At 38.3% G+C, this 27,331-nt stretch overlaps 2 protein-coding genes across 5 annotated transcripts in view; one reads left to right on the top strand and one right to left on the bottom strand.

Annotated features, from left to right (window-relative positions):
- The window catches only part of adcy7 (adenylate cyclase 7), a 66,021-nt gene extending 64,300 nt beyond the window's left edge, over positions 1 to 1,721 (top strand). For all 3 annotated transcript variants that reach the window (XM_032560298.1, XM_032560296.1, XM_032560297.1), the window contains one exon: positions 469 to 1,721. In XM_032560298.1, the coding sequence (XP_032416189.1) occupies positions 469 to 615 (147 nt within the window). In that variant the 3' untranslated portion in view covers positions 616 to 1,721. The remainder of the gene's footprint in view (positions 1 to 468) is intronic.
- Positions 1,722 to 1,756: 35 nt separating this feature from the next.
- On the bottom strand, positions 1,757 to 13,485 carry brd7 (bromodomain containing 7). Of its 2 annotated transcripts, none has more exons than XM_032560299.1 (17): positions 13,352 to 13,485; positions 12,819 to 13,012; positions 12,094 to 12,187; positions 11,946 to 12,003; positions 11,640 to 11,784; positions 11,307 to 11,417; positions 10,465 to 10,634; positions 9,801 to 9,915; positions 9,476 to 9,551; positions 8,424 to 8,531; positions 8,201 to 8,336; positions 5,802 to 5,913; positions 5,662 to 5,709; positions 4,883 to 4,964; positions 3,665 to 3,808; positions 3,157 to 3,297; positions 1,757 to 1,941 (listed from the first exon to the last, which is right to left on the bottom strand). In XM_032560299.1, the coding sequence occupies exons 1-17, from the start codon at positions 13,398 to 13,400 to the stop codon at positions 1,868 to 1,870; spliced, it is 1,857 nt and encodes a 618-aa protein (XP_032416190.1). In that variant the 5' UTR covers positions 13,401 to 13,485; the 3' UTR covers positions 1,757 to 1,867. The 2 variants fall into 2 exon arrangements, with proteins under 2 accessions (XP_032416190.1, XP_032416191.1); XM_032560300.1 differs by having other exon boundaries at positions 5,662 to 5,706; positions 13,352 to 13,400.
- Between the last annotated feature and the right edge of the window lie 13,846 nt (positions 13,486 to 27,331).

Below are 27,331 nucleotides of genomic sequence, written 5' to 3'. Positions count from 1 at the left end.
AAAAAAAATGACAGGCAACATTTGCTGCTCTAAATGAGTTAGTTTAGCTAGAGTAAGGGAAAAATAGTTTTTAGGTTTGTAAAGGTTGCAGACTCCTGACCTGCCTGCTGTTTGATCTCCATAAATGAAACCCAGTTCACTTCAGTCAGGGGTTTAGTTGAGAAAATAAGCCCAACTAAATCCCCAACTAAAATAAAAGTTTAGTTGGGGATTTTCCCAACTAAACTAAGGGGTTTAGTTGGGAAAATCCCTTTTACTCCCTCAGAGTAAAGGGGATTGGAGACAAATGTTAAAAATCATGTTTTCTTTTTCTACACATGAAGAAAAAACACACATTAAAGACTGTGGTTGTGTAAACATTCTTAAATGAACATAGATTTAAATTGGAATCATGACTAATCGAACATTTGGTCTGCATACAAAAGCACCTCTCTTAGCTTCAGCTGTGACGTTTTGCTCTTCTTTTAGGTAACAGAAGAATCCTCTCAAGTGCTGAGGAAGCTGGGTTACTCTTGTGAGTGTCGAGGATTCATCAACGTCAAGGGGAAAGGGGAGCTGAAAACCTTCTTTGTGTGCACTGACACGAGCAAACAGCTAGGCATCGGGCTGAGCTGAGGCTGGGCCGTCGCAGCCAGCAGAACTGGATACAGACTCATGTATGGGTGACAGAGTTTACAGACTCCCGCACATCACAGGTGTCAGTCTGGCTGTAATGCATGTTCCTGTGATGCCGTTGAAAGGAAGAAAGAAAACTTCACTGCTTCGTTGTGTGGAAGACACACCTGGGACCATTTAGTTAGAGTTAGAAGACGACGACGGCGACGGCTGCCGAGAACAGCCGCCATCTTTTTCTATTCACAATAAAAACAGTGATGTCATGTATATTTTTTTTTGTTTCTAGCCTAATGTGATGAAAATGAAGTTGTGTATTATTTCTATTTTATTCTTGCAGATCTTTGACTTTAATTAAAAAAAGCATTTAAGCATAAAAATGATGCTTTATTGGAGATAATTAGGTTTATTATCTAATTTGGGTCACATTTGTGCCCCAAAATGACTTTTGTTGAGAATTTGCAGAAATTAAAAATCTAAGTCAAGAAATGAAAACTCTGAAATTCAGCTACTTAAAAAGTGATTGATAATTCAACACGATAAACATGACAGATGTTAGGTATTCAGGTTGAGCTGTTCGAAATGAAAACCTTTTCTTGCATATTCAGGTAAATGGCAGCTTTCCTGCCTGTTAAAACCTACATCATCACACCATTACAGACAGAAGATACAACCCTCTGTAAGTTCAGGTAGAACTCGTTATGATCACATTCCTTGATTCTAGTTGTGCAGTTTGACCACTCCAACAATTTACAGATTCAACAAGAACTGTGCTGAATGTATTCCATCATTTTTGCTTATTCCACTTTGATAAAGGAAAAAAAAAAACTATTCTGCTGCCTTTTGATTTCCACGTGTGCTGCGACAGGTGGGAAATGTTATGCATGTCCTCAGCTGTGTGACTTAACCTTTCTGCGGATTTTTTTTTCTTTCTTGGCAACCATAACACTGTCGGCTCCTCTGAATCCGTCTCGTGGCCTTGTCATCTGAGACCAACATCTCGTCTGTAATTGCTGTTGCATAATGTTGTACTGGTCTTTCTGTGAACAAATGTGACATTAACTTTTTGTACAGTTACAGAATGTAATAAATGTTTTCGTAAGTCTGTAGTTTGACATTTAGAATTAAAAAATTTTAGACAAGGTTTAAATAAAAAAAAAAGGTTTATTGATTGAAATGCACACAACAGTCAGACAAAAAAAGCATCGTTTGTACAAAACTTAGGTTAATAAACTTAATGAGGCTGGCTGGAATGTCATTTCACTGCGACAAGGTGACCCACATCTGGACAGGTGGATGAGGTCTCCATCGGTTCATTTGTCTCATGAACTGGAAGCAGAAAGAAAACCATTTTGTGTGTTTTTTTCTTTAATATAGGACATAATGCACCACAAACAATCTGTCTACACATTTTTATGTGAAAATCCCCGTAAGTTTTTCTGCCTTGACAGAAATAAAATATAGAAACAGACGAAACTAGACAAATTTGCATGTCCTGCAAAAATGCAGTGTGAATGCTGCAAGCTGAATATTTTTAGTGAAAATTGCAGAAGTCTTGAAAAATGCAGTAAGTAGGCTGAAGCAGCAAAATATAGCAAAAGTCTGCAAAACTAACAAAAATAGAAAAACTGTAGAAGTAAAAACTTTCACTCAATGCCAGAACACCATTTACAAAGCTAAACTATAAGGTCACAACAGTTTATAAGCTAAAATGAGTTAAAAACCTAAAACAAGCTAAAATAATAGCATCTATGAGAAATTAGGGTTGGGATTGAATTTATTGTTTGAACGAGGATTGGAAGGAGACTTTGGGTTAGGTGAAAAACTCGGGTTACATTGGGAAGACTGAGCATAATGTGAGTAAAAAGCTGAAGAGGAATTTTATTAAATCTGTAAAAGATATAAAAAAGCTGAAATAATCAGAAGTAGTTGAAGGTCATGAGTTATGATGACATTTTAGAGTTTAAATGTAATTTCTAGCTGGAAGCAGTTAGAAAGAACTCCAAGGTTTTAGCAGAATCTTTCAGAAATTGTAAGATGTTCCATTCACTCCAATGTGGCCCAACATGACTGCAAAAAGCCGAATATTTCATAAACCGTAGAAGATGTCAATATCAAAATAAAGCTGTAATGGTCTGAATGAGCAGAATATGGTAAAAGTTGAATGAGTGAAATAGCACAAAGTATGCAGACGTAGTTAAGTGGCAAAAAGCGGAGGAACTCAAGACTGTTAATGGCTGCAGCATTCACACTAATAAAAACAGAACAGTGAGGAAGGAAAATTAAAAGGAAGGACACAAAGGAATGCCAAGAGGGACATGAGGAAAGAAAAGAACCTAAAAAAAAACATAAGTACACAAGAAAGAAACAACACAAAGATAAAAGGAAAGAAACAACACAACTTTTAGAAAATAGAAATGAAGTAAAATAAACATACTTTTCCAAGATCTATTTACTTTTTTCCCCACATTGAAGCAAATTCCATCCAGTTCCAGGCTGTAGGATAAGCTTTGGCTACGGTTCGGTTGAGTTAAGACAGTTTACCTGTTGTGAGGTCTATGAGGGGTTCAGGCAGCTCTGGGGGGACGGTGATGCCCATGGCCTTCCTAATGCCGTAGATGCTGCTGACGTCACATGGGGCCACTTGACCAGTCAGCTCCGTCAGGTTCCCTGTAACTTTCTCAGCTGTGAGGGAAGGATCAGAAGTAAGACAACAGGAGATTATGAGCCCATCACATAGCAGAGGAAATAAAGGGAATTCATACTGTTTATTTTTGAAGTTATTTAAACCTAAAGCCAAGGGATTTTTAGTTATAAATGATTTCTAATAAAAAGGTCACATTTTTCGCTCACACAGAACGCAGCACATCAAAGGAAAATGCCTCATATCCCTGGGAACTGGGGGCCCCAGTGACTTGAATCAGACCACTGTCTAACCACACCTGTGTTAGATGAATACTGACGAGGTAAATGAAGGGTTGTTGGAGGTCTACAGCTGGTGGTGAGACCCGAGTGCGGGAACAAAGGGGCTCATGCAGCGAGAGCCTCTTACCCAGCTCCAGCTCCTTGGCAGTCGGGGCCAGCAGGCAGATCATGTTAGGCGGCTGCTTGGCACTTAGGCGCTCCCTCTGTACTTCCTGCAAGTTACGCAGCAACTTTGTAGTTTCATCCAACTTTTGCTGGAAGTGCAGGGCATCTGTAACAGATAGGGGAGGGTCAGCACGGACTCTCTGTTAGCACTTCCTCTCAGCTCCTTCTGTTACGTTTGGGTAACCCCCGCAGAAAGGGGTTACATTTACACAACGAATCCTTTCATTCTGAATCCTGACAACATCCCAATCAAAAACTAACAGTCTGAGATAGAAGTAAAATGTACTTTTCTTCACAGGGTGAAGAAAAGTCTATTGGTGGCACATTTTTTTCATTATAATTCATTTACAGTAATTGTATCAATGTTATATGCATTAAGTTGAAGTTGCACTTTTTGAGTGGCCTTTTTGATTTTATGGGAAATATGCAGCGTCTGACAAAAGTTTTCTTACTCTGCAAATAATTTCTCACTTCAAAACCACAATTTTCAGTGTATATTATTAGGATTTTATGTGGTAGGCATACACTAAGTAGCATATCATTATGAAGTAACAAAAGGATACATATATTTTAAAATACTTTATGAATTATGATTAACATGAGTTCATCGTGTTGACTGCCCTCAAAATCAACCCTGCTGATTGGCATTATGTTTTTTTTTCCATTTTACAATTTTTCTCTCTTTCGCCCTACGCTTTTCTGTCATCATATCTTCACCTTTGAAGCACACCAGTCATTTTTAATTGAGAAGTTGCCACTGCTCAGTTATGCAGTTCAACTGACTGAGATGATAACTTAAGAAACTTGTCGAGTGTTTATATTTCAAAACAGAACTGCTATAAAGTGTATTTTGCATCACACACTAGAGTTTATTTGAACTATTTCTCTATCCCGTTTTGGGAAAGAGAAATGCCATCTTTGTTTTCTGTATCAACTGGCTCTGCTTAAGGACAACCAGCGGCGCCCTCTTCTGGTTGGAGGCCAAACTACAACATAAGTCCAAGAGGATTTGATAGCTAAGCGATTGGAGGTCATTTTAATCTAATAAACCATTAATCAACAATAAATCATAAGTCGATTGTTTGCATCCCTACCACTCTTATACTTTGCTGTATCAGGAGTTAATTTTCTTGTTCCAAATGTAATCAGTTGTTTTTATAAACAAATCTGAGGGCTTTACCCCCAGAGAGTTCCTCAGCCACATCCAGGCTTTCAGCAGAACGAGGGACGTCCAGCTTGGTGGATGAGTTGTCCTCGGCTACCTGGGAGAGACAGCGAGGGAAAAAAGACACTTAGTCAGATTAGAAAATGCATTCCTCCCTGGACAGGTGACGTGCCAAGGGAACATCAAGGCTTTTTAAAGTCTCTGGTTTTTTTTAAATGGAGATGCTGCTTCTCTGATCCAATAAAAATCAAACCTAATCAAAAGCTACAACGACCGAGAAGGGGATGAGTGTAACCTGGAGAGCAGCCAAGAACAGCAAACAGACAGTACAGAGAGTGGCTCTGTGTCTGACGCCGGGGCCAGAGCTTCGGTTTCCTCTGCTGCTCTTAGGAGCGATTGAGCTCTGCAGCCAGCGGGGCCGAATGTGCTGAAGGAAAACACAACCCCCTCCGACTTCTCTAACTGCGGACTGCGAGCGAGGAGCTCTTGAAGGGAAATGTTCTTTCCATGTGTGGATGGATGGCAGTTAACAGCGGGCCCCTGCTGTGTTGACACAGCTGGTTGGTGCAGAAACCATCAGCAGAGGCCATGAAGGCTCCTCATATGGGGTGTAATGCAGGCACATGTGACGGGCTTTCCGCCGAGCAGCAGCCCAGCAGGAGCAGATGAGGCTGAGTGGCTCCAGTTTTGTGTTACATTTGTGTCATTCTACACTTAATGTCCATTTCCATTTCTCCTGCTGTGTTACAAACACAATGCACAGAAGCAGCTCCAGATTAAAGACAGACTCTCACCTCAACGCCACTCTTCTTCTCTTGTCTGCTTCCTGGCTCCTCTGGCTGCTGGACAAATATGAACAACATAAAAGCAACATCACTCTCAGTTCTGTGGGTTAGGGAACTGGTAATAGGATGTGATAATAATGGCTGCTTACAGGCTCAGTTTCCTTTAGACATCTTGAATGCTCTCCATTGGTCATCGCATCCAGAAGACTGTCACCCATTTTGTAAACATACTCATCAGATTTGGCTAGGAACTCCGACAAGCTGAAAGGAAAACAAAAACATCTTCTCAACAACAGTTTTTAAACTTCACAACTGCTAACTAGTTTGTTAATAATTTGCTGATAAAACCTGCTGAGAAGTTGATTTCAACACGACCTAAAATCCCCAAGAAACTGAATCCTATACGCAGGATTTCATGGACAAGTGAGGACATGTTGCTAACTGGACACACTTTTCCAGGGAAAGAACAATGTCTTCCCTGGAAAGTGACAGACTCAGACAAACCACTGGACAAAACCAGAAAGTGAATATGCAGACATTAACATCTGAGCACATAAAGCTACATGAATCTGAAGCCACACATGATGGATGACAATGCACCTCAGTTAACCTCCCACACTGGATTAACTGAGTCCTACCATTAAACAAACAGGCCATATTTTACTAATTTCATTGCCTTGTTCTCAAACATTGAGGTATTTTAATGAGATTTTGGTGTAACAGAACACAGAGAAGTGCATTCTTGTAAGAGCAAGTGAAAGAAAAATGTGGTTTGAAAAACCTGAGACATGAATCTGTACTCATTCCCTTCTTACCAGTAACCAGTATACAGACCCATTCAATAAACTAAAATATTACTGAAAAATCCTTTTAGTATAGGAACTTTATCACAAAGCGAAACAGACACAGATGGCTTTGCACTTACTATTACATCAGACCAATAGACAACAGAACAGTAGACTTAATGAAAAGTATGTTTAATGTCTGCTTAAAGGTTCTTATTTTCAAAGAGCACTTTTAATCTGACAAACGAGACACATCGGGACGCATATTCTAATTTATTGAATATGACTGTATAGGCCAGAGGTCTGCAATCCGCTAGTGGCTCTTAATAATTTGGACACAAAAAGTGCAGAACCAACATAAAAAAAATAGAAATACAAATGCAGATTTAGCAGTTGTTTTTAATTTTTTGCATTAAATAAATCTTGCATTAAATTTTCACAACAGAATTACACAAGTATCATTGGAAACTGTTTTTTCTTGTTTAAATTATTTTCCACAAACATCCTTTAGAAGAAAATGTTTCAGTCCTCTTTTTGTAATTTTCTGGATTGAGAGCATTAGAAGCTTTCTGTTACTACCAAATAAAATCAATAAAATAAATTAATTAAGTGTGAAAAAAAACTAGTTTTGGCAGGGCAATAAATATAAGGCACTATTATATTAGACCTTCATGTTTTTTCAATGTCAAAAGAAAAATCATATTATCTATTATAGTGGTTGCAGCCTATATTTTGTCTGATGAAACAAAAACAACAGTCTCCTCGCGCCTTAATCCCCCCTGCTGAAACACCCGGCCTGCTTTAACTGATCAGCTGACCTGCCGAGTTAATATGAGGTGGGATTTCTGGGTCACTAAGCAGTCAGTATTTGCTCTGCTCCCTGACATCAGACAAAGAAATACAAGTGAACATCTTTTGTTGGGACACGAGTCGTGCCCTATAAGCTGAAAGCGAGCTAACAAGATAAGATAAGATAGAGATAAGATAAGATAAGATTTATTTGTCATTGTCATCAACAGATTACAACGAGATTGAGATTTGCTCGACTCGAGTTAAGATGCAGGTTATGTGTTTATACATAATATACAAAGATAAAGAAATGAATAGTACAAAATGAGAAATAAATAGACATCAGAAGATGGTTGCAGCGCCTGGAGGTGTCGCAACAGAATTTACATTTATAACAAGCCTTGCGTAACTAGAATATTAGCAATCTGGTAAAAGGAACGGATAGGACCACCAGTTCCCATGATGCATTTGGGCTTAAGAGTCAGTCTAAGGTGATGACAGTCTTTGCTCAAAAAGGCAGAAACATCTGGGCTGCAATTTCCTATTAGAAGTGACTTGAATGGAACATTGTGGCAGCTGCTGATTCTCACTGGTTATGTTACAGAGACTGAAACACGAGACATTAAGTGTCCATTTCGGAAATTAGATGAATACATGAAGACTTAATTACAAATGATTACTATCTTCCCTTTGGCACAGAGTAGTTCTCCTTTGAGCAGACTCTGAACTTTGTAACTTTGCTAATCTTTTTTCATAAAACAAACCAACAACAGAAGGTCCCATTCATGTATTGTATTAAACCTGAGCTGTATTGTGAGACCTGAGGGTCGGGTTGTGTCTGCAGCTGTTGGCTAATCTCCGCTAGTCTGGATGAAGTCAAAAAAAAGGGAACATCTGGCCAGGAGTCAGTGAGGAATGCCTATAATGACGTTGCCAGTTAATCCCACTGAGCTTGTGGTCGCGCTGCAGCATACCTGTCTGAGCCCTGCAGACTGGACTCTTCTCCGTAGAACGAGTAGATGAGGTCTGAGTCGTCCTTGCTGATGTTGGAGAAGCTGGAGTCGTACGCCGGTGCGTAGGATGTGAACGGGCCGTAGCTCAAGTAGGACACTATGAAGAGTTTGTAAAACATCAGAAATCACTTTGTCAGCTGTTTAGACAATATGAGGCGAGATGAGATTGAAGCAGCTCGTTTACCTGGAGTAACTCTGTTCCTTTTGTCCTCCCTGAAGCTCTGCAGGCTGTTCACGCCGTTCTGCAGCCGATTGGACATCATGACCAGTTTCACCGGACAGTAGCCAACATCTGAGCAGATGACATTTAACCGTTGCTTTTATTATCGGAAGATCTGCACTAATGTATTCCAAAAGCAAGACAATATAAATATTAAATATCTTACACAATGATTGTTTTGCACTGGTAGTGCAAAACAATCATTTTGCAATCATTATTGGTTCCCCTGGTAAATATTAGTAAAATAACATCCTTAAAATGTCAATGCAGAAGCATAATCTCTCACCAAATTAAAAAGTGTTCATTAAACCTGAGAACACTTAATGATAAAAAAAGAAATGTACTTTGATTGGAACACTGTAGGAACCGTCTTAGGGAGCAAAATGGGCCCACGGCATTACAGAGTCTTTACTGTACTTAAGTGTGCTTTTTCCACACATTCTTTCTTCGTGTAACTACACACCCACCTGGAGTGTTTGCTGTATGAGCCCAGTTTGAATATCATCTAACCAATTCAGATAATTCCAGTTATTGTCCAACTCCACAGACGTACATTTGTGATGGTAGGACAGCTAAAGCTTTTTTTTCCTGAAAATAATACCTATTTAGAAAGTACAAAGCATCTCATGGTTGCTATGGAGACCAGACAACAGCCTTCTTTCCTGTGGTTCTTCCAACAGTGAGCTTTAAACATTTGTTTTACCAACCCTACCCCCTTTTCTCACTGCGAGTTATAACTCAGAGAAACAGAGTCAAAATTTCTTAAAAAATGACCTCGGTTACATTTCTTTTAAACAGACTGTTACAGATACCACTTAAAATATTTCTGCTTCAAATTGTTATTTCATAATCTGGTACAATTTGTTCCCCACTTTCCTTAAAAGGTTACATTTTTCAAAGATTGTTATACTGCAATAAAAGTTCAAGTTATTTTAAGATTTTTTCCCTCACATCTTTAGTAGGTTTGCCAATAAACATGGACCAAACTTTCTGTGACAGATTGACATTGTTTGTACCCCCGGGTGACGGATCGGCCGGGTTGAGGACGGCGAGAGTCGTGGAGCCATCGGACTTCCGCCTTGCAAACTCCAACTGTAAGGCAAATAATTGATCACTTTCTCATAAAATACATAAATAGTAATATAAATTTTCCAAAATACAATAATTGAACAAAAATATGTCTTTACAAGGTTAATATTATGGATTATTGCTGAACTGATGACTTTTAAATGATCTGCAGCATCTTTTGTTGTCATACTGCCAGCTGAAGAAATTAAAGTTTTTAAAGGAACATAAATTAGCTGAAATAAAAAAGCTTTCTTGTGAATTCTTGCTTCTTACATCGCACTGCACCACTCTGTTCGACAGCTTTCCTCCTGACTCCTCAATGACCTTGCGGATTTCCTCCAGCTCTTTCTCGGCCTTTGCCGCCTCGTCCTTGGAGTCTTTGTCTTGTCTGCAAAAGAATTTCAAATTGAAAAAGCGAGGATGAGACAATTTGACAATGAGTCAATATTTTTGTAGCAGTAGCAAACAGAGACAAACAATAATGCAGGAAGGAAGTCTACGTATTTAAACTCTGCTTTTGTTCCACTCTTCATCTATTTGATTTGATTCCCTGACATCAACAAATGTCATCAAGATGCAACAGGCTCATAAAGATTGCTGTGGTCATGGTGAGTCTTCATGCAACAAAAAGAAAGAAACTAAATTCATGAAAAATATGTACAGCAGCAGGAGCAAACACGTCCTAGCTTGCCATCGGGCATTCCTCACATTCACATCCTCCAGCTCTGCAGTAAAAAAACACCAAACTTTATGCAGTGACTGAGTGGGAATGCTCTCATAAACACACAATATGCTGTTTCTGATTAGTCTTCTTAGAAACCCAACAATATTTCACCCTTCACTCAAAGCTTATGCATCTTTTACACAGATATTTAAAGGTCTAATGTGTCGAGTTGCAGGTATCAGTGGAAGGTGTGACGTTGGCAAGTTGAAGCACCTTGGAGTGCTGGGTGTCTGGGAGCGCTCGCTGCTCCCTGCAGTCATGGCTCCCTCCTTGCTCTGGTCTGAGCTGGTGACTCCTTGGTCTTCTGACTTCACCGGTTGTTTGGCGAAGCGGTCAAGGCCAGACATAAAATCTATGCTCTGCTTTAGACTGTCCAGCCTTTCCTATTATACATAGGAACAAACACACACAAAAAAACTTAGTGGCCTAGAGAAGAAAAGCAAATAGGTGAAAAGAGTAAAAATAATTCCCTTTACTTTATGGTAGAAAAGTCCAATTCTGGTGTCCTGAAGGTTTTAGCTGTGTGTTCATTTCAGCACAGCTGACTCTAGTTGACTTACTGCTCCAACATGTTATCAAACTCTGCACATATTTGTTAATTAACTATTAAATTGACTATGGTGTGCTGAATCTGCAACGGGCCTTTCCAGACCAACACCACTGCAGTATGTAAACTTCAGATGACGTTCTTTAGTGCCCTCATGTGTTGGATCAATGCAATATCAAGTCTTACTTACTGAACTCCCTTTTATCTCTAAAGGAAACACACAGCTATTAGAGGACACATTATAAAGTTGTGTTCCTCACTATCTACTTCACTTTGGATAATTTTCCTACCAGGTTAATCTGTTGAAAGAGAATTGAAATAAAAGTATTTCTACCCTAAATAGAGCAAGCCTCTGTTGTATTCATCTGAGGACTCTTATCACAAAACAAACCTGGTTTTCTAACATGAACTGATGTTAGAGGATGTACTTATTCTGGCTGTACAATTTTGGACTGAAATCCACAGGGAAAAAGAAAATACAGACACATTTCTATGAGGAGACTCTTACCTGGCTCAGGATCTTCATTCCAGAGTGTAACAGTTTTCGAGCTGCCTTATGGTAGATTGTCTCTGGTTTGTTGTAAATCATGGCATTCTCACACATGATTCTGAAGTCTACCTACAGCAACAACAAATCCAATACCAAGCATTAGACAAGATATTAAAAAAAGATCTGTGAATCAAAACATTTAAGCAGCGGGTTCAGCACCTTGCAAGAATTGTATATTTAATTTAGACAATAAAAGATACTTGGAAAATTTAAAGAGTTAAGAATCCTTTCTTAACAGTAAAACATCTTATGGAGTTGTACGTCTGATCTCTGGTTTACCTACGCACTTACTTTGAGTTCGTCCAATGACTGGTAGAACTCTTTCTTGACTTTGTCCTTCATTGTACTGAAGTCCATCGGGCGTTTAATAATTGAAGAGTAACCAGGTGCAATGAGGTCGGTCACCGGAAATGCAAAGAATGCATTGGGGTCTTTCCTGCAGTGTAAACACATTTCATTCACATATGAACCAAAGCATACACAAAAACAGACATGCAGACAGAAAGGATGATGATTGGGGTTCTCAGCTCTGTGAGGGGAGTTTGCTTACACATGCACAATAATTAATTCAAGAATACTTAGAGCCATGTGCTGCACCTTTGAAGCTGCCTGATGAGCTGATTCAAAGCTTCCTGCAGAGGTGTCTGCTCTTTTTCTGCAAACACGGACATCAGATGGATATTAAAAAATACTTATAAGCTTTGAGAAAGAAATTTGAAATAAAGTGTAGACATTTTAAAACTACCTTCCAGTTTATCCAGCTCTGAACGAATAGGAGTTCTGCTCTGCTCTCTGTCTTCTTCCCCATCTGCATCGTGTCCCTTCTTCTTTTTAGTCATCTAACATGAACAGAGACAATATTCATCTTCATAGCAGCAAGTCCATTTGCAAGGATAATCATCTCCTACGGTCATGGCCAAAAGATTTGAAACTAACAGTTTTGTTTTTCACAAACTACAACATTGCTTGAAAGTTTCATGGTCAGGAAAGTTTAAATTAATCCTTTTTTATTGTCATTTTGGTTCCCCACTTTTCACAATTTTAAATGTAAACTGAATGACATGAATAACACCAGAACTTAGCCTTTTAAAACACTGTAGTTGTCTGAATTATTAACCTACACACACCATGATTTCTGCACATTTTCAAGTCAAAATTTCCTACCTCCCCAGGTTCAGATTTTCAGTTATCAATCCTTGGAAAAAGAAATGACTGGTTGCATTGAGATGGACAGATAAATGGCTATAACCTTTAAAACATAACGCAAAGGATTAATTATAGAAATACAAATATTTGACCTGTTCTATTTTTTCTCGATACTTATCCAGGATTGGAAGATACTTAAAATGTGCTCTTCGAATCATGATGCTGATATAGTTTAAAGGTAAACTATATCAGCAGTCAAGTAAAGTAAAAGCAAAGTTTGTGAAAAACAAGATTTCTGTTTCATTTGTTCTGTTCTCTTTCTACCTTTTTCTTCCCTCTGTCTTCCTCTGGAGAGCCGAAGCTCCTGTCTTTATCTTTCTTCTTTTTCTTCTTCTTGTCTTTGGGTTTGTCGCTGTCCACGGGTTGCTCCTCATAAAAAGTGTCCAGACTGGAACTTCCGGTCGTGACTTCGTTCCCGGACACCTTTAGCACCAGCTTCAGCGGTCTCTCTCCGTATTCTGGGAGCATCAAATCAACAAGAGTCAGTGGGTCAATGCGTCTCGAAGAATCAATAATGTCTGTTCGTCCTGACAACTCAGGGATGAAATGAACAGCTACCAGACAGGTAAGGCATATTGCAGTTCCAATACAACCTACATATCGCTAACACTGTTTATAAACACAGACACATTCAGGAAATAGTCCCATAAATTAACGTAGCTGGTAAATAGTTTCCGAGCTAACGCTATTGTGGAGCTATCATAGCGGGAAGACAATTAATTCTACATGTTTTTCAACAAAAAAAAGCTATAAAAATACCATATGAATAACACAACCAAAGACATGAACTAAAATACCTTCATATGCATGTTTTTCGGACTTGTGCTTTTTGTGCTTCTTGCCCATTGTTTGTATATTAGCCACCGGCTGCTAACTCTTCTCATAAGACCGTGTTAGCGGAAGCATTACGGTGAGAGACAACAGACTTGCAGCGTCACCTGGCGGCAAGGCGGAGATCACACGCCAGTTTGTACAGTCTATAGCAGCCAGGAGAGGGCGCTTCAGGCTTGGTATTAATGTCGGTAGGCTTCACTCCTCACCCAATCCCGCTTCAAGTTAAAATCTGGGATTTGTGTAAACCTTTAGATTTTAAACAAGGATAGACAACTATGTTGCACAAGTACAGTACCTTGCAAAAGTATCTTTCAGACAGCTATTGGCCAAGCACTCCACAAATCTAGCTTTTATAGAAGAATGGCAAAAATAAATCTTAGACTTGTTCTCAGTCGCTTCGGTGCATTTCTCACATCACTATTTTGTACAACTAATAATCCCCACATGTCTTCTAATCAGTGAAAACTGAAGTTCACTTGGAAGAAATTGTTCAATTTGCAAAATATGTTCAGGACAGAATGACAAAGAACTGCATGAAATTCACAGATTTTGACAACTGTTCATCCTTTTTGTGTGTGATGACTCAAGCAGTTTAATTAGTTTATAGGAAAATACTATTCAGCATTTATAGGTAGTTAATTTTGAATTGATAATGTTGGAAACAACCGAGAATTGTATGGATGCATTCAATGCATGTCCAATCAATTATTAATAGTGAGAAAATTGCTGTTCACAAGTGTTCTCCTTTTGAATGAACTGAGCTTTTGCCATTTTATATAAAAAAAGACTTTGGACAAAAATTTCAGTCTCTAAATGAAATAAGCTGGGAGTAAAAAATACAAACAAACAAAAATTATAAAGAGATTAAATGCAACTGTTTTATCAGTTATTGATATTTTTTGTGTAGGTCATTGTAAAGTAAATTTTTCATGCATATTTTTGTTTTCTTTAATCTGAACGCCAAATTTTAGAATAGCATTTGTTTCAAAAGGAAAAAAAGAAATCCAGTAGACAAAATAAACTGCTAGAAGAGAATAAAAAGAATTTCTTAGTGCCCTAGATGGGTAACCTAAAGCAGAGTGATAAGATTTCTGGCACAGTTTTACCCACATTAAAGGGACATAAAGAAGGACAAGATATGTCCCAGATGAAAGCCATGAAAGTGTTTTAGATGGTTCTGTTTTTTTCTGTCTGTGTGGGAAGGGGATATGGTACATAAAGGCTGACAACTTTTCAATAACAAAGACTATTTTTGCATTATTAAATAACTCATGGATTTGGAAAACACTGAAGGAATTTTAGTACAAGCAAGAAAATTCAAGAAACAGAGAGAAACAATAATACCATCAGATTCTAATCAAAGGAATTTTTCAGAGAACTTTTCAGTTCACTCATGGAAATGAGCTCATCATTTCCATATTTCTTAATACAAAACAAGGTGCAAAAGCCTCATAAACTCCCCTCATTTCAATGTCAGGATCTGCATTCCTGCACCCTCCAAGCTCTAGGAAGTGTCATGAAAATTTCAGGGCTGCAGCACAGGTGTGTAATTGTCTTTAGGTAGCCTTTCTCTAATTTTCCTGGTATGAAAGGAAACATATGTTTGTATTGGTGGCCTTTTTATAGCTTTTAGTTGTAAATACATTCAGTGGATCATGTTTAAATTAGCCAGTGTAATCTCCAACGGCAGACAAATGGCACTGTGTTGGATTTGTGTTTCGCAGGACTCTGTAGAGTCTGGAGCTTCCCTGCCTGTCTGCCTGCCTTGCAGAGCTGTTATGCTCTGTTAAATCGGCACATATTGTACTGGCTGATGAATGACAGATGTTTTATTCATGGAGGAAAGATAGTGTACATTCTTTGAAGCACATTCCAGGTTTCATGAAGAGGGTACAGGATGGGGGCAGGCGGTTTGAAAGGAAAGAAGACTGCCTAAATTCACCATTTCAGCCATTCCTGCCTGCAGATGAAAAGGTGATTCTGACAGTCTGTTGATGCTTCAGTCTCATATCTGGGCAAACCCATCCCCAGCAAATTATGTCTTGATCTGTGTCTCGAAGAATGTTTCAGACCGCATTCCTTACTCTCACCTGGGATATTTGACTGGAGCGCTGATGAAACAAATACTGGAAGAACAAATACAGTGCAGTGCATTTCTTATCCCTTGAACTTTTTCTTGCTTTGTTTTGCCACCTTACAACCACAAACTTCAATGTGCTATATTGACCTTTCAACTGACAGACGAGCAGTAACTAGTGCAAAATTTCAAGGAAACAAGTGCAGTTTTTTTATTTTTTAGAAAGAAAAGCAATCTGAATAGCTTGGAGAGCATTCAATTTTAAGTCTTTTCATGGATTCTTAACTGGATTGATATCTGGATTTTGACTGGGCTATTGTAGCACATTAATATATTTTGAACTAAATATATTTTGAATTTCATCGTACCTCTGGCTGCATCTTTTTGGTCGTTTTCCTGCAGAAAGATGAGCCTCTGCCCCAGTCTCAACTCTTTTACAACTTCTAACACATTTTCTTTCAGTATTGCCCTGCTCATAACTTTCTCCACATTCCTATTAGCTCCGACCAACAAAGAATCCCACAGCATGATTCAACCACCAGCATGGTGGTTGAATCATGCTGATTCAACCACTTAAAATAGATGGGTTTTAAGCTCGTCTTAAAACCCATCTATTTTATTTGGCTTTCAACTCTAGCGGGATCTAGTTTTAAATTGTATGTTTTTGTTTTTAAACTGTAAGTTTTTATTTTATGTTTTTTTTTATTGTTATGTTGTGTTTTGATGTACAGCACTTTGTATCAGCTGTGGTTGTTTTAAAGTGCTTTATAAATAAAGTTGGTATGGTATGGTGTCACGCTGGTTTAAATTTTCATTTGTAAAAGAAAAAAAGGAAAAAGGTGTATTCTTTTGTTTTTACTTCACAACTGCGCAATTATTTGTGAAATAAAGTCAAAATAAAACATAGTGAGGTTTTTGACTGGAATGTATCAAACAATTACAAGGCACTTTAGCTTGCAGACAAAGTAGAAGAATCTACAAACAGTTTCACACCACATTCAAATGGCAGCTGACAGTTGCCATTTGTCAAGTTGATGTGCAGAGCATCATGAAAAAAAAAAACATCATAGAGTAAACTCAGTAGAATGCTGTGAAATGATTTCTATAACTGGACTAATTACATTATTTTTTATCCTAGTTATTTTTGTCTAATACAGCATGTATTCAAATATATTAATTGAGTTTAGCAGTGTTGCTAGGCCTGAATATTTAGCATCTGTATCACATCACCTACACCTCTGTACTTCCTTAAAAAGTGAAAAAACCTAGAATTCATATGTTTTTGCACTGAGAAGCAGAAGTTGTATATGTACTCACTGTGAAGGCAATTGATGCTATCGAGTGAAAGTTCAGTGTTTTGGGAAGTTAAAGTTTTTCATGCAAAGAGAACTAAGGAACTTTGGATGAAAAGATTTCTCTGGTCCTGCAACAGGAAAGTGGCATTCCTTCATCTGCAGAACCAGACTGCTGGAGTGAAGGAATCGTTAACTCTGGCTCAAACAATTTTTAGTACACTGTGGAGAACTTATGAAAGCAAATGATGCATTTAGAAGAAAAACTTTGTGCCATGTGAAATATTTAGATTTTATCTTAACTTTGGGAATTCTGACACAATAAATAGATAAAAACAAACTAAATTAAATAAATAACATGGTTTAGGGTTCAGCATAGTCATCCAATGGAAAGATTATATACTTTTAGTCAATGTTTAAATGTATTTTCTGTAGTTGAGGTGTGAAACAAAATGCACAATATCGAATCAATAATACATACATAGATCTGTTGTACAATATTGCATTATTTCAAAAGCAACAATTGTTCTCTTCCACAATCAAACTTTTCAGAAAATGAAATTTTTTCTATGCTAAAGATAACATATTTGGTTACAAGCCGTTTTGGACCATCTTTACTAAATATGAGTTCAACCACAGACAGATGGAACAAGTTTCACTGGAGACAAACACAAAACGAAAACAAAATAAAACATAAATTTACTGCTGTTACAGTAAATTTATGTAAAAACAAATACATTATTTCAACATTAACTCCAGTTTTACAAATTTAATTTGATCCCAGGATAATTTTCAGTAAAAGTCAGAATGGTATGTTTTGTCACCTTGCAGTGATTGCAGTGGCAGTGTAACCTCAAACTGAAATATATAAAAAAATGTAGAAATATTTTATTCTGATTACATGGGATTTTATGAATAAATGTAAAAAAAATATTTTAGACAAAACCACCAGTGGCACCTTTGTTATGTTTTCATATTTTTTTCTGTGTTGTAGTGGTGTGTTCATCTTTAATATCTGAAAATGTTACTCAAGTAACATTTAATCATGGAAGTTTAAGATTACTCTAATAATTAACCACATCATATGGATTTGAGGTGTAGGAAAGTCATTTTAAAGAATCTGTCCTTCAACACTGTAAAACTGCAGCAGTTTAGCAGTCTGATTATGATCCAGTATCTATCTGTTCTGCAGCCCCAAGAAGGTCATGAGATCCAATTGCTCCAGTCCAGTTATGAAGCTGCACAAGTCTTGGAAGCCCTCGGATTAAAAAGGGCTCAGTTACACCAAACAGGGTTAACAAATGGCAGATGTTGTGAAATTCATTATCCTCTGTCACAACAGAGGAGTGACGGGGACCAGAAGACCATTTCCACATGAAAGCCAGGTCCCAACAGAACCATGAGAAATGGCGTCCCGCTCTGCAGATGGGATTGGAGCTGGGATGGTTTAGCCTTTGAACATGCAACACAACTAAATTACAAATGGGCATAACAAAGGCTGGCGTTAAAGAGTTTATCTGCTCCACACATGGACTGTGTGAACCAAACAAACAAAATGGTGGTGTTTGGATGTGTATTGGGAAATTTCTTTCATTCAAAATTATAATTGCTAGATACTGTATATTTAAGTCAAAGCTTTAGGTTTCTAGGTAAATCAGTTCATCCCCAGAGCATGATGATAATGCCACCACACTGTATTCATCTCCTTTAAGCAAAGTGCTTATTTTAGTCTCTTTTGACCAGAGCGTCCTTTAACATGTTTACTAGGTCCCCTATCTGACTTGTTGTAAACTGTAGAGGGAAATTACAGTCACTAAGTTTCAGAAATTCAACAATCCTGCCACTCTCTCAATAAGGCCAGATTTGTGGAGTTCATGCCTAATAGCATTTTCTCCTGCCTGAGGATCTCTGCAACTCCTCCAAAGTAACTATGACCCTTACAGTTGTTTCTCAGATTATCAAATTTACCTGTACAGCACATTTTGGCAACAAGGCATTTCAAAGTGCTTTAATTCATAAAAACATCATACAGTCACCAATTGAGAACCGGTACACATCATTAGAGATTAATGCTCCTCATTTCACCTTCAGTTTAGGTGGATGCCTGTGCCATTCTCTATCCATTTTCAGATGACATATAAAGCAGTACTCTGATATGTTCTAAGCTTAGGATATTGTTTTATAACTTAATTCTGCTTTATGCATCTTCAAAACTTTTTCACTGACCTGTCTGCTGCGTTCCTTGATTTTCATGATGGTGATTGTTCACTAATGGTCTCTATTAAACCTCTGAGGCCTTCACAGAATGGATGTATTTCTACTGATAAGACCCAAGTGATGAGTAAGTGACAATGATTTTTATTTAGGGCTGTAAACCAAAATTTTTCAGATTTTTGCTAAAACGATACTTTTCCAAGGTACTGTATTGACCTCACACTAACTTCTTATAAATCTTGTCTTTCTGTGTCTTCTCTTTCACTTTATGGTTTGGACATTGTCACAGTTCCTTGCGTATCTTTTCAGCCTTTTTAAAGTAAAAAAGCTACTCTGCTGAATAATCACACCAGTCCGTGACAAATGGACATTAATAACTTCTGTCCTTTTAAATCGATGTGAGAACGTGGCATGGAGTCTAGCCACAGAAGAAGATTCTCTGCAGCTGAAATTGTCAGAGCGCCGCTCAGATGTGACAGATGAAATGTTTGGGGTCATTACAACTGTCAGCACAGAAGGGGTTTGAAGATGTAACCAACCGTCACGAGTAAGCTAGACAGCAACATCAAAGAGGAGAAGCCAATCATTCTGCCTCAGTGTTTTTCTCCCGCCTGCCATTCTGTCATGCCAACATCTTTGAGCATCACTCACTCATCCCCGTCATAGCTCTGGGCTTGCGTGACGACTCTATTTTTATCTGCAATCAGAAACGATTCATGTCGGTGGGCTGGATCGCTGTTTTTTTTTGTCACGGCTCACCGCTGACTCTGCAGCGTGGCGGTCCGGTCCTCAGATAACCAACGAAGGTATGCCACTGAAGGTCTGGTATGATTTTTGGGCGGTAACAACCATCTATGCTGAGGTGCAATGCCTGCAAAGACGGTTGTTGGTTGTTATACCCCAAAATACTCTAAACTGGACCCCTGTGGACAAATAAATATAGCAGAAGATAGAAAGATCTCAAATCAGCACTACAGACGTGGCCCAACCCAACTTTAGCTATTTGAAGTTCCTCAGTGCGTTCCTATTAGCATGTGCCTTTTCCAATTTTATCCGCAGTGTTCTCTGATCCAGTTGCTCTAATGTATATTTCACTGAGCTTTCTTAATGTTTTTGTAGTTTAATGTCACTCTCTGCTTTGGAGTGCTTGATGTATTATTCTGCTTTGAAAACTTCTTTGTAATGGGGAGGTTTTTTTTTTTTAAAGAAAGCTGTTTTGATGTGTAACTCTTCTGGGGACGATTGCAGAAAGTTGACTTTCTCTATGTTTAAGGTGCATATATCCGAAAAATTCTTACACGTGCCCTAAAATCCACAGTGTGCATGCATGACAACATAAAACAGGACAAGCAAGGTGGCAGGAAAAGTAGGTGGAGTTTGGGGTGCGGGGTCTTATTTCGATCTGAGTCTTTATTCTCTGCAAGCCTCTGAAGACAGTGGTCCTGGGGTGCAAAAAGTACGCAGGGGAGGTGCGTTCAAAGCTTGCGAGCTTGGTGATGATCCTCTGTCAGATCCTAAGCCGTTTGAAAAGTTCATATAAACCAAAAGACAGCAGCTGGGAAATGGTCTTTGCAAACCCAAAGAGAGTTTATCGTCTCGACACAGGGAGAGGCACTGTTTGAGGTGGAAACACGCTGCCTGTAATCTCATTCTACTTCAGAGCTTTATCACGGACCTCTACCTCCTCAAAGGAGATGGATAGACCAGCATGGTTCTTATAAATAAGGCATCTCAGAACATGTGTTTTTATTGTGCCTTAAGCCTAAAGCGCCACCAAAACATAGCAACTGAGCAGACTAATGACTTAATATGTATGAAATATAAACACTTTACACTTTATATCTAACTAACAAAATATTATAAAGCTGGAAAATAAACATAAAGATATTCTAATTCTGTTGTTTTCTATGCCGCAAGGACTATATGGTGATTTTATGCAAGTTCTATGCTTAAGAAAAGGAGGAATCCTGAAGTCAGGAGTAGTCTGTGTCACTTTTTTACATATCAGCTGCAACCTGCAGCCTCCATTTTCTTTACCGAATTCATGAATGGAGGATGATGGAAGAGCAGGAGCATACAAGGTGTGAAGCGGGGTACAGCCTGAACAGGTGGCCGGTACATACCATATCATAGATGGTTGCTATGTGTGCCAGCGCTGCTTTGCTCTACAAAAAGCATATCTGAAGGTGGTATTCTAATTGTGTGATTGACTTTATTATTGTTCTTTGGTCTTCATGATGCTGTTTGTTCAATCATATTTTCTTACAAACATCAAAGGTGCACCTTTGGGCTGGATTTACACTGGGGTTAAATTAAACCTCAGTGTAATTTAAACGTTAAACCTAACATTTGAAGGCAACTGGTTAGACAGAATTTTATTTAGGGGTATTAGGGTAAAGATTGCTGAGTACATATTCCACAGTTTATGTACAACGTGTTCCAAATTATTATGCAAATTGGATTTAAGTGTCATAAAGATTACATTTTTTGTTGTGCTATTGAATTTATAGACGGTATTGTGCGTCAGGACTCTTTGAATCACTATAATTAATTTCAGAGAGCTGGGTTGATTAGTTTGTCTGGTGAGCTCAATTAAAGGAAATCTACTTAAGGATGTTCCACATCCTTAAGTAGGATGTGGAACATCCACATCCTTAAGTCCACAAAAGCAGGCCACAGGTTTCAAGCAATATGGGAAAGAGAAAGGATCTCTCTGCTGACGAAAATCATCAGATAGTGTAGACCCGTATGACAAGGTATGAAAACATTAGATATTTAACAAAAACTGAAGCGTCATCGTTCTGTGAAGAGATTTGTGGCTGATTCAGAACAAAGATGGGTTTGTACAGATAAAGGCATAATGAGGAAGGTTTCTGTTAGACAAATTCATCGGATTAAGAGAGCAGCTGCTAAAATACCCTAACAAAGCAGCAAACAGTTATTTGAAGCTGCTGGTGACTCTGGAACCTCAAGGTGGAGGATCCTCCAGAGACTTGCGGTGCATGAACCTACTATTTGGCCACCTCTAACCAGAGCTCACAAGCAGAAACGGTTGCAGTGAGCCCAGCCGGACATGAAGATTAATTTTCAAACAAACTTGTTCACTGATGACTGCTGTGCAACCCTGGATGGTCCAGATGGACGCAGTAGTGAATTGGTGGTGGACGGCCACCACATCCCAACACGGCTGTGACGTCAGCAAGGAGGTGGTGGAGTCATTTTTTGGGCCGAAATCATGGGGAGAGAATCATTGGTCGGCCCCTTCAGAGTCCCTGAAGGTGTGAAAATGACCTCAGCAAAGTATATGATAAAACTAGTATTCTGACTGATCACTTCTTTCATGGTTCAAAAAGAAGAGCCGTACCTTCTGTAGCAAAATCATCTTCATGCATCACAATGCACCATCTCATGCTGCAAGGAATACCACTGTGTCATTGGCTGCTATATGCATGAAAGAGGAGAAACTCATGGTGTGGTCATCATCCTCCTCTGACCTCAACCCTATTGAGAACCTTTGGAGTTTCCTCAAGCAGAAGATCTGAGGGTGGGATGCAGTTCATATCAAACCAGCAGCTCTGCGAAGGTATTCTGACATCCTGCAAAGAAAGTCAAGCAGAAACTTCACAAACTCACAAGTCCAATGGATGCAAGAATTGTGCAGGTGATAACAAAGAAGTGGTCCTATGTTAACATGTAACTCGGTCTGTTAAGATGTTTTTGATTGAAATAGCTTTTGATTTTAGTACATGTGACTATTTAATGCTGCACATTCAAAGAATGACCGTTTGCAGTTCTTTCTAATCCATAAAATGTTTAGAAAATCTGCTGTGCATAATAATTTGGAACAGTGCATTTTGAGTCTTTTATTTAAAAAAAACAATTGTTCTCATGGGGAGCTTTGTTCAGTAAAATTTGATTTATACTGTAATAGTTCATGACTTGAAAATTATACTGACCATCATTTGCATCGACTATTTAAGAAAATCTGAGGAAAATATCACTTGCATAATAATTTGGAACACCATGTAAGATTTGTATTTTTTTTTAAAATGAACACTTATCTTTTCATTGAACTTATGCAATACTTTGAGTTGGACCATTACATGACCTCCTTTTGTATCAGGGCACTGATCTTTTCTGATGCTTTTACCTCTGTAAATTCTTCTGGCCATTTGAATCAGACATGACTGCTTTTATGTTCTCTTTTTTGGTCTCTCTTTAGTGTTGGGGCTGTAAGAGTGTAAGGTAAATCATTTTTGACATATCTGGACAGTACTTGATCAAAGCTGTGTGAGTTCAGTGATTGGTTGAACATTGAACCATAAAAATAAACCTATAAAAAATGTTACAAAGTTTTATCAATCAAAACTTTTCATATCAACAAAAGTTCTTAAATTATTACTTATAGAAAATTGGAACTAAATTAATTACTTGAGAGTTACAAAAATTACGTGTCACTGAATAAGTGACAACCTGCTGAAAAAATCAAGAGACAGAGTAGACTAGTTGGCTGTTTTGTCTTTAAGGCAAAAACTTTTATTATCTTGAACAATCACACCCTTTCCACTGGTTAGGCATAAAAGTTCACATGACAGAAGTTTCCAAGGACCCTGAAAAAGTAAAAGGAAACAGAAATCACTGTGAGGGGAATGACAATAATGGTCTTATTTTAGAAACTGATGCCTACAGGTGAGTTATTAGGAAGGGCCATTATTCTCCGCTCTCTGTGGGTGTGGGTGTGTGCTGTGGCGGCCAGTCTTTCAAGCGGATCTCAGCAGCAGCTTACAAAGGTGCGGCCACAGCGCCACATCCAAATGTGGCACATGAAAGACAAAAGTGCAGATCAACAGAGGGTGTCTCACCCTCATTCCTTTGCTTTGCCGTCAATCTGACAGATGGCATGGGCCTGTCTGAGGCCCTGGCAGTGAGGAGTGTGGTGGCTTCAAAGGCCCTCTGTAATCTGCAGAAACATCACAGGCTGTAAAAAAGTGACTGTCTCCCAGACACACTGCCTACTAAAAGGGCAAGCGAGGCGCTAATGAAAGGCAGATAAAGAAATCGCCGGCTTAGACACTGCCTCACTAAGTTAAGGAAAATAAATAAAAAAGAGGAAAAGATCACCTCAGGTTGGCTTGTCTCTTTCTTCTAGAGAATCTACAGATAAATGGCTGTCAGTTCTTTTGTATTCGCACAGATAAAGACCTAATTTCAAAGCACCCCCCCTCTGGGTATGACTCAATTCAGTCTAAATGGTCAGCACAGAGTGATGATGAGGAAGAATAAAGTTTATTCTTAGTCATTATTTAAAGGAAAATTCTAGTTTGTGTAGCTGGCTTTTCAGTTAGGCTTGGTAGAGCAAAATCTAACCAACTGTGACTATATATTAATTGGAAGCTAAACTCATCATTTATTGCTTTTTTATTCCATCTCGGAAGAAAAAGAAGTTCATGCTGTTCAACTAAACCATATTGTGTTGATCAGAGGTTTGCATGCACTCGTTATTGACATGAATGCCATACTAACTTTGAGATTTTAATGATGCATTTTATTTTCTTACATTGTGGATCAACATACAGCTATGAGTGAGAGGTTGACTTTAATCAAAATTATATATACAGGTGAAATGTGCATATTACCTCAAAGAAAAAAGTGAACTTAGGTTGTGGCTTTTTCATTTTTAGTAAATGCTAAAACTAGAAAAAAAGCTGTGTTTCACTATATCTAAACAGGTGACAGATTTACATTCTAATTGCAACAGATTTATTTGTGACACCTGCTGCAATTATAGTCGTGACTGATATGGATACACCACGATTGCCAGTGCTGTCAAATAACATTGTCCAGATGCTCCTGCTGCCTACATTTAAATGACAGAAGACGCCATTTTTGTTCAAACCCTTATTTATTCTTATTTATACTCTTTATTTAATATGTTGTTTCCATAAAATTACAAATGTGATGGCTTTAGGTCTGGTCTTTGACTGGGCCATCACTCATTGTTTAGGGTTAATATTCTGCAGGAGTTTGGAGTTCCAACTCAGTTTCTATTACTTTGCTGCTTCTATTTTTCTTCCAGATTGACCCTGTATTTTGCTTTCATGCTCCCATCAACTCTAATCAGCTTCTGTGTGTCAGTTTAAAAAAAACCAAACATTTCCACAGCATGATGCCGCCACCACAGTTTTAATGTGGGGAAACTTTGTCCAGGTTTATGTTTCACATTAGTTTTCCACCAGACTTGTTTTCCCTATAAGCCTAAACTGGTATTTTGTTCAAATTTGACCAGAGCGCTTCCAATGTTTGCTGGGTTATGTAGGAAGTGGAAACAGAAGTTTTTATAATTTTCTTTTTACAAGTGTTTTTTCTACCATTCTTCAAAAATTATCAGATATGTAGAGTGCATGACTAATACAATTACAGCTCAAAAAATTATAAAGGCATGAAAGGTGTTTGTCACTAATTTCAGAAAGTTATACTTATATATTTTTAGATTTATTCATAACTCATGGAGGAAAACATTTTCATTTCCTTTAGTTTTACAGAAATTCATAGAAAATTCAATATTGCAATATTGTAAAAAGGTTCTAACATATTCCTGGAAAGTTAAGTGGAAGGAAAAGATGCACCAGCAACAGGATTGTATAGGAAAACCATTCAAGAATTTGGAGTATGGTCATAAGGAGCAAACTGTGAATCCTATATACGGTCTACAAATGTTGCATTATTTGTGTCAAGTGACTCCGACACTGAACCAGAGATGCATCAGAAGTCGAGTGCCTTGGTCAAGGAGAAGAAAAACTGAAATGTTGTTCAATGGTCAAAAGTCATCTTTCTTCTTCAATTCCCTTACGTGTCACAGTTATAAAATCCCAATAAAATGCTTTTTTTTTATTAATTAAAATTTGGGCAAGTTCAAAGTGCAGAAATAAATGTTACACTGCACTGTTCAGTCATAGTAAAAAGAAAGCGTACCTTCCATGAGTTTTAGGGTTTTAGTGTTTTAATATACACTCTTAGAGCAAAAAATTAAAGTCAGGTATTAGTCTTTTGAACAGAAGACATCTGCTCTTGTTTATGTTACTGTGTTCTTCAGCTACTATAAAGGTGCAGTAACTGGCAGCCTCATATGTTAAGTTTGTGAAGAAAAAGTCAATGATGACTGAAGCAATTAAAAAAGACTGAAAAAAATAATTAAACTCCCAACTGAACGCTCCTGCAGCACCAGTGCAAATAAAAGATGTGTCTATAAAGGTTTGGTTTTATGCAAGAGCAACAGAGAAAAAGTCTGGGTGTCAGCTGCTGCTACGATTTTAGCTCTGCCAAACTGTTCTGCTCTCCACACCCAGCTCAGGGATTGAAAAGTCATTCAGGAGTTGTGTAATTGACTAGAGTTTAATTAAAGGCCAATATGAAAAAAGAGCAGACAAAAAGGCAAATTAAAGACACTTGTAAAACAGAAAATGAAATGCTTAACAAGCTCTGCACCACCATTCAGGGACCTAATTTACACAGCAAACCCGCAATGCGAGCCCGGTTATAATTTGGTAGGTTCAGTGTTGCAGTTACTTCAAGGCTGTGAGGCTTTAATTGAAATATGTTCTATCAAGGATTTTCCAGTGCATCAAGTCTTAAGGCTTTGACATAATTAAGCTTGCAGAAAATACTGGCTATGTATTACCTCATATATTTAATCAACTCATTATAAAATCAAGGAACTTATTTCTTCTCGTCTGTTCTTATTTGTGTGTACTGTACTTTTTAATTTGATAAAATTGATAACATCTAAAATATGTTAAATGGGAGCTATTATTTACACTGCTCAAAAAAATAAAGGGAACACTCAAATAACACATCCTAGATCTGAATGAAAGAAATATTCTCATTGAATACTTTGTTCTGTACAAAGTTGAATGTGCTGACAACAAAATCACACAAAAATCATCAATGGAAATCAAATTTATTAACCAATGGAGGCCTGGATTTGGAGCCACACACAAAATTAAAGTGAAATAACACTACACGCTGATCCAACTTTAATGTAATGTCCTTAAAACAAGTCAAAATGAGGCTCAGTATTGTGTGTGGCCTCCACGTGCCTGCATGACCTCCCTACAACGCCTGGGCATGCTCCTGATGAGGTGGCGGATGGTCTCCTGAGGGATCTCCTCCCAGACCTGGACTAAAGCATCCGCCAACTCCTGGACAGTCTGTGGTGCAATGTGACGTTGGTGGATGGAGCGAGACATGATGTCCCAGATGTGCTCAATCGGATTCAGGTCTGGGGAACGGGCTGGCCAGTCCATAGCTTCAATGCCTTCATCTTGCAGGAACTGCTGACACACTCCAGCCACATGAGGTCT

The sequence above is a fragment of the Xiphophorus hellerii genome, chromosome 4 (genome assembly GCF_003331165.1).
Source record: "Xiphophorus hellerii strain 12219 chromosome 4, Xiphophorus_hellerii-4.1, whole genome shotgun sequence".
Classification (NCBI taxonomy): Eukaryota; Metazoa; Chordata; class Actinopteri; order Cyprinodontiformes; family Poeciliidae; genus Xiphophorus; species Xiphophorus hellerii.
The sequence above is the reverse complement of the archived record's forward strand: the minus strand, read 5'-3'. Positions and strand labels throughout refer to the sequence as shown.

Bases quoted from the DNA above. Each gene is read 5' to 3' on its own strand.
- brd7 (XM_032560299.1), bottom strand. From the start codon at position 13,400: ATGGGCAAGAAGCACAAAAAGCACAAGTCCGAAAAACATGCATATGAA. The intron at 9,916-10,464 runs GTGCTTCAACTT...ATTCTTTTGCAG, and splicing joins CAGACACCCAGCACTCCAAG to ACAAGACAAAGACTCCAAGG. The intron at 1,942-3,156 runs GTAAACTGTCTT...TTCTGCTTCCAG, and splicing joins CCTCATAGACCTCACAACAG to TTCATGAGACAAATGAACCG.